The 8063-nt window shown below is 43.1% G+C and overlaps 1 protein-coding gene across 1 annotated transcript in view; it reads left to right on the top strand.

Annotated features, from left to right (window-relative positions):
- LOC135574966 (mucin-1-like) overlaps positions 1–6209 on the top strand; it is a 43805-nt gene extending 37596 nt beyond the window's left edge. Inside the window, exon 3 of the mRNA XM_065027093.1 lies at positions 4703–6209. Within this exon, the coding sequence (XP_064883165.1) occupies positions 4703–5569 (867 nt within the window). The 3' untranslated portion in view covers positions 5570–6209. The remainder of the gene's footprint in view (positions 1–4702) is intronic.
- The last annotated feature ends 1854 nt before the right edge of the window (positions 6210–8063 follow it).

The raw sequence follows: 8063 nt of genomic DNA, 5'->3' as shown, positions 1-8063 counted from the left end.
TACAGTATCTGCCCCATCTATCTCTGCCAAGACCTTAATACACTTCCAGATTCTAAAATAGAACACTCTGCTCCACTCTGCATGTTGGTACAGTATCTGCCCCATCTATCTCTGCCAAGACCTTAATACACTTCCAGATTCTAAAATAGAACACTCTGCTCCACTCTGCATGTTGGTACAGTATCTGCCCATCTATCTCTGCCAAGACCTTAATACACTTCCAGATTCTAAAATAGAACACTCTGCTCCACTCTGCATGTTGGTACAGTATCTGCCCCATCTATCTCTGCCAAGACCTTAATACACTTCCAGATTCTAAAATAGAACACTCTGCTCCACTCTGCATGTTGGTACAGTATCTGCCCCATCTATCTCTGCCAAGACCTTAATACACTTCCAGATTCTAAAATAGAACACTCTGCTCCACTCTGCATGTTGGTACAGTATCTGCTCCATCTATCTCTGCCAAGACCTTATACACTTCCAGATTCTAAAATAGAACACTCTGCTCCACTCTGCATGTTGGTACAGTATCTGCCCCATCTATCTCTGCCAAGACCTTAATACACTTCCAGATTCTAAAATAGAACACTCTGCTCCACTCTGCATGTTGGTACAGTATCTGCCCCATCTATCTCTGCCAAGACCTTAATACACTTCCAGATTCTAAAATAGAACACTCTGCTCCACTCTGCATGTTGGTACAGTATCTGCCCCATCTATCTCTGCCAAGACCTTAATACACTTCCAGATTCTAAAGTAGAACACTCTGCTCCACTCTGCTAAAGTAGAACATCTGCTCCACCCATCTATCTCTGCCAAGACCTTAATACACTTCCAGATTCTAAAATAGAACACTCTGCTCCACTCTGCATGTTGGTACAGTATCTGCCCATCTATCTCTGCCAAGACCTTAATACACTTCCAGATTCTAAAATAGAACACTCTGCTCCACTCTGCATGTTGGTACAGTATCTGCCCCATCTATCTCTGCCAAGACCTTAATACACTTCCAGATTCTAAAATAGAACACTCTGCTCCACTCTGCATGTTGGTACAGTATCTGCCCCATCTATCTCTGCCAAGACCTTAATACACTTCCAGATTCTAAAATAGAACACTCTGCTCCACTCTGCATGTTGGTACAGTATCTGCCCCATCTATCTCTGCCAAGACCTTAATACACTTCCAGATTCTAAAATAGAACACTCTGCTCCACTCTGCATGTTGGTACAGTATCTGCCCATCTATCTCTGCCAAGACCTTAATACACTTCCAGATTCTAAAATAGAACACTCTGCTCCACTCTGCATGTTGGTACAGTATCTGCCCCATCTATCTCTGCCAAGACCTTAATACACTTCCAGATTCTAAAATAGAACACTCTGCTCCACTCTGCATGTTGGTACAGTATCTGCCCCATCTATCTCTGCCAAGACCTTAATACACTTCCAGATTCTAAAATAGAACACTCTGCTCCACTCTGCATGTTGGTACAGTATCTGCCCCATCTATCTCTGCCAAGACCTTAATACACTTCCAGATTCTAAAATAGAACACTCTGTCCACTCTGCATGTTGGTACAGTATCTGCCCATCTATCTCTGCCAAGACCTTAATACACTTCCAGATTCTAAAATAGAACACTCTGCTCCACTCTGCATGTTGGTACAGTATCTGCTCCATCTATCTCTGCCAAGACCTTAATACACTTCCAGATTCTAAAATAGAACACTCTGCTCCACTCTGCATGTTGGTACAGTATCTGCCCATCTATCTCTGCCAAGACCTTAATACACTTCCAGATTCTAAAATAGAACACTCTGCTCCACTCTGCATGTTGGTACAGTATCTGCCCCATCTATCTCTGCCAAGACCTTAATACACTTCCAGATTCTAAAATAGAACACTCTGCTCCACTCTGCATGTTGGTACAGTATCTGCCACATCTATCTCTGCCAAGACCTTAATACACTTCCAGATTCTAAAATAGAACACTCTGCTCCACTCTGCATGTTGGTACAGTATCTGCCCCATCTATCTCTGCCAAGACCTTAATACACTTCCAGATTCTAAAATAGAACACTCTGCTCCACTCTGCATGTTGGTACAGTATCTGCCCCATCTATCTCTGCCAAGACCTTAATACACTTCCAGATTCTAAAATAGAACACTCTGCTCCACTCTGCATGTTGGTACAGTATCTGCCCCATCTATCTCTGCCAAGACCTTAATACACTTCCAGATTCTAAAATAGAACACTCTGCTCCACTCTGCATGTTGGTACAGTATCTGCTCCATCTATCTCTGCCAAGACCTTAATACACTTCCAGATTCTAAAATAGAACACTCTGCTCCACTCTGCATGTTGGTACAGTATCTGCCACATCTATCTCTGCCAAGACCTTAATACACTTCCAGATTCTAAAATAGAACACTCTGCTCCACTCTGCATGTTGGTACAGTATCTGCCCCATCTATCTCTGCCAAGACCTTAATACACTTCCAGATTCTAAAATAGAACACTCTGCGCCACTCTGCATGTTGGTACAGTATCTGCCACATCTATCTCTGCCAAGACCTTAATACACTTCCAGATTCTAAAATAGAACACTCTGCTCCACTCTGCATGTTGGTATAGTATCTGCCCCATCTATCTCTGCCAAGACCTTAATACACTTCCAGATTCTAAAATAGAACACTCTGCTCCACTCTGCATGTTGGTACAGTATCTGCCACATCTATCTCTGCCAAGACCTTAATACACTTCCAGATTCTAAAATAGAACACTCTGCTCCACTCTGCATGTTGGTACAGTATCTGCTCCATCTATCTCTGCCAAGACCTTAATACACTTCCAGATTCTAAAATAGAACACTCTGCTCCACTCTGCATGTTGGTACAGTATCTGCCCCATCTATCTCTGCCAAGACCTTAATACACTTCCAGATTCTAAAATAGAACACTCTGCTCCACTCTGCATGTTGGTACAGTATCTGCCCCATCTATCTCTGCCAAGACCTTAATACACTTCCAGATTCTAAAATAGAACACTCTGCTCCACTCTGCATGTTGGTACAGTATCTGCCACATCTATCTCTGCCAAGACCTTAATACACTTCCAGATTCTAAAATAGAACACTCTGCATGTTGGTACAGTATCTGCTCCATCTATCTCTGCCAATACCTTAATACACTTCCAGATTCTAAAATAGAACACTCTGCTCCACTCTGCATGTTGGTACAGTATCTGCTCCATCTATCTCTGCCAAGACCTTAATACACTTCCAGATTCTAAAGTAGAACACTCTGCTCCACTCTGCATGTTGGTACAGTATCTGCCACATCTATCTCTGCCAAGACCTTAATACACTTCCAGATTCTAAAATAGAACACTCTGCTCCACTCTGCATGTTGGTACAGTATCTGCCCCATCTATCTCTGCCAAGACCTTAATACACTTCCAGATTCTAAAATAGAACACTCTGCATGTTGGTACAGTATCTGCTCCATCTATCTCTGCCAATACCTTAATACACTTCCAGATTCTAAAATAGAACACTCTGCTCCACTCTGCATGTTGGTACAGTATCTGCTCCATCTATCTCTGCCAAGACCTTAATACACTTCCAGATTCTAAAATAGAACACTCTGCTCCACTCTGCATGTTGGTACAGTATCTGCCCCATCTATCTCTGCCAAGACCTTAATACACTTCCAGATTCTAAAATAGAACACTCTGCTCCACTCTGCATGTTGGTACAGTATCTGCTCCATCTATCTCTGCCAAGACCTTAATACACTTCCAGATTCTAAAATAGAACACTCTGCTCCACTCTGCATGTTGGTATAGTATCTGCCCCATCTATCTCTGCCAAGACCTTAATACACTTCCAGATTCTAAAATAGAACACTCTGCTCCACTCTGCATGTTGGTACAGTATCTGCCCCATCTATCTCTGCCAAGACCTTAATACACTTCCAGATTCTAAAATAGAACACTCTGCTCCACTCTGCATGTTGGTATAGTATCTGCCCCATCTATCTCTGCCAAGACCTTAATACACTTCCAGATTCTAAAATAGAACACTCTGCTCCACTCTGCATGTTGGTACAGTATCTGCCCCATCTATCTCTGCCAAGACCTTAATACACTTCCAGATTCTAAAATAGAACACTCTGCTCCACTCTGCATGTTGGTACAGTATCTGCCACATCTGAAGGATGCCCCTAATTTACCTGAACCTACTCACACCCAATACTACACTCTAGATTTTGATAAGTATTTATTGTTTAGACATTGCATTTGTAGCCATGTTAGCAGTTTATTAAAGTGGTGATACATTCTAACCTAAACTTTATTGTAATTATTTTGCTACTATGGCCTATTTATTGACTTACCTCCCTAATCTTACTACATTTGCACACGCTGTACATAGATTTTTCTATTGTGTTATTGACTGTATGTTTGTTTATGTGTAACTCTGTGTTCTTGTTTTATCACACTGCTTTACTTTATCTTGGCCAGGTCGCAGTTGTAAATGAGAACTTGTTCTCAACTAGCCTACCTGGTTAAATAAAGGTGAAATAAATAAATAAATAAACTGAATGGCACTGAATAGGAATGAGTGTTTACTGTTATAATGACTGTAATACTAATGAATGAATGAATAATGATGCTGTTGTTTATATCTGAATTCCAGATTCCCCCTGGATCAGCCCCTGAGAGCTGTAGGATCCCACCCAGGAGGATGCAGGGCCTCAGGAGGGCCTCAGGAGGAACAGCTCTAGCCAGCTCTGACTTCTGGTGGGGCGGGACAGCTGGTGTTGTGAATCAGGCCGCTATAGTGCCAGACACGGCTTCTTCCCAACACCAGGGTCACACCCCACTGTCCGCAGCACCGAAGCCCCGGAGCCCAGCCCTCTCCCTCACCGGCAGCAAGGCACAGCAACAGCACCGAAGCCCCGGAGCCCAGCCCTCTCCCTCACCGGCAGCAAGGCACAGCAGCACTGTCCGCAGCACCGAAGCCCCGGAGCCCAGCCCTCTCCCTCACCGGCAGCAAGGCACAGCAGCACTGTCCGCAGCCCCGGAGCCCAACCCTCTCCCTCACCGGCAGCAAGGCACAGCAACACTGTCCGCAGCCCCGGAGCCCAACCCTCTCCCTCACCGGCAGCAAGGCACAGCAACACTGTCCGCAGCCCCGGAGCCCAACCCTCTCCCTCACCGGCAGCAAGGCACAGCAGCACTGTCCGCAGCCCCGGAGCCCAACCCTCTCCCTCACCGGCAGCAAGGCACAGCAGCACTGTCCGCAGCCCCGGAGCCCAGCCCTCTCGCTCACCGGCAGCAAGGCACAGCAGCACTGTCCGCAGCCCCGGAGCCCAGCTCTCTCCCTCACCGGCAGCAAGGCACAGCAGCACTGTCCGCAGCCCCGGAGCCCAGCCCTCTCGCTCACCGGCAGCAAGGCACAGCAGCACTGTCCGCAGCCCCGGAGCCTAGCCCTCTCCCTCACCGGCAGCAAGGCACAGCAGCAGATCACAGGAGGACAGATCAAAATGCATGCCGAGACTAGTGGAGGATGTGTCTTTCAAAAACAGACTAGTCTAAGTTAATTAAAAACAAACTAAACATTCCACTGTGTGTCTGATGCATGAGAGGAGCATTTGAACATGGGCCCGAAGCATAACCACCATTGTTTCATTCTCAATTGTGATTAAAGTAGAGTTGTATTGTATTGACTTGCCTTATGACATCTTCTGTGTGTCTGCACACTAGGACTAGGATTCAACATCAGTGAACTATCAGAGCATAAGACAGTACAACTAGAGAGAGGACAGTGCTGATGGGAATAGCATGAAATGAATAATCAATCAAAATGAAATGTGTTCCGGTTTATGTAAAAGCATGACAAATGAAAGGCTGGGTGTATTCCTTTGTCTGGGATTAAATAGAAAATGGATTTTGATGTTAGTCTCAGTCTTAGTATCAGTACGCTTTGTTGGCATCCCTCGGTGCTGCTATTATTTCACTTTATATTATATACTTTTATTAAAACTCATCAAAGGACTTTTTATTTGTTATTCATTACTTAACGAATTGTATGTTTTCATTGTGTGGTGGTAGTTTGTGAGTGAAAGTGTTTAGGTACAATTGTGAATTGGTTTTTGCATCATTATTCCAATAATAAAGTAGGATACATGTGAACAACTACAGCTATGTATCTTGTCATTTATATGATTATCTTTCAAATGATTTGACTATTTTATTGTGTCAAATTATTTCCATTCAGACTGTACGGTACATTGGAAATTAATCGTATAATTCATACACCAATTTCATCATAAAATAAATATAGAGTTGAAGTTCCCGTGCATTAGAATTTCCAAATTCCTCCCCCAAAGATCTGCAAGCATGTCCACTACCGGTCAAAAGTTTTAGAACACCTACTCATTCAAGGGTTTTTCTTTATTTTACTATTTTCTACATTATAGAATAATAGTGAAGACATCAAAACTATGAAATAACACATATGGTATCATGTAGTAACCAAAGAAGTGTTAAACAAATCAAAATATATTTTATATTTGAGATTCTTCAAATAGCCACTGTTTGCGTTGATGATGGCTTTGCACACTCTTGGCATTCTCTCAACCAGCAACACCTGGAATGCTTTTCCAACAGTCTTGAAGGAGTTCCCACATATGCTGAGCACTTGGCTGCTTTTCCTTCCTTCTGCGGTCCGACTCATCCCAAACCATCTCAATTTGGTTGAGGTTGGGGGATTGTGTCAGGTCAGCCCTTACACAGCCTGTAGGTGTGTTGGGTCATTGTCCTGTTGAAAAACAAATTATAATCCCAGTAAACCCAAACCAGATGAGATGGCGTATCGCTGCAGAATGCTTTGGTAGCCATGCTGGCTAAGTGTGCCTTAAATTCTAAATAAATCACAGACAGTATCACCAGCAAAGTACCCCCACACCATAACACCTCCTCCTCCTCCATGCTTTACGGTGGGAAATACACTTCCGTTCACACACACCACATCTCACAAAGACACGGTGGTTGGAACCAAAAATCTACAATTTGGACTCCAGACCAAAGGACAGATTTCCACCGGTCTAATGTCCATTGCTCGTGTTTCTTGGCCCAAGCAAGTCTCTTCTTGCTATTGGTGTCTATTAGCAGTGGTTTCTTTGCAGCAATTCCACCATGAAGGCCTGATTCGCACAGTCTCCTCTGAACAGTTGATGTTGAGATGTGTCTGTTACTTTAACTCTGTGAAGCATTTATTTGGGCTGCAATCTGAGGTGCAGTTAACTCTAATAAACGTATCTTCTGCAGCAGAGGTAACTCTGGGTCTTCCGTTCCTATGGTGTTCCTCATGAGAGACAGTTTCATCATAGCACTTGATGGTTTTTGCCACTGCACTTGAAGAAACTTTTAAAGTTCTTGAAATGTTCCATATTGACTGACCTTCATGATTTAAAGTAACGATGGACTGTTGTTTCTCTTTGCTTATTTGAGCTGTTCTTGCCATAATATGGACTTGGTGTTTTACCAAATAAAGCTATCTTCTGTATACCCCCCCACTACCTTGTCACAACACAACTGATTGGCTTAAACGCATTAAGAAGGAAAGAAATTCCACAAATGATCTTTTAAAGAGGCACACCTGTTAATTGAAATGCATTCCAGGTGACAACCTCATGAATCTGGTTGAGAAAATGCCAAGCGTGTGGGAGCTGTCAGCAAGGCAAAGGGTGTCTATTAGAAGAATCTCAAATCTCAAATATATTTTGATATGTTTAACACTTTTTTGGTTACTATGATTCCATATGTGTTATTTCATAGTTTTGATGTCTTCACAATTATTCTACAATGTAGAAAATAGCAAAGATTAAGAAAACCCTTGAATGAGTAGGTGTTCTAAAACTTTTGATCGGTAGTGTATTTGTCTGGTACATGTGGAAACACCCTGTACATAGTGTGTTGTGGTGAATTACACATTACTAATGTAGGAGGTATGCATCCTATGGCCTGATTTGAGATTTTTTTTTTTATCTCTA

This window comes from Oncorhynchus nerka, linkage group LG14 (genome assembly GCF_034236695.1).
Source record: "Oncorhynchus nerka isolate Pitt River linkage group LG14, Oner_Uvic_2.0, whole genome shotgun sequence".
Lineage (NCBI taxonomy): Eukaryota > Metazoa > Chordata > Actinopteri > Salmoniformes > Salmonidae > Oncorhynchus > Oncorhynchus nerka.
Note: the sequence above shows the minus strand (reverse complement) of the source record. Positions and strands in the feature narration are given on the sequence as shown.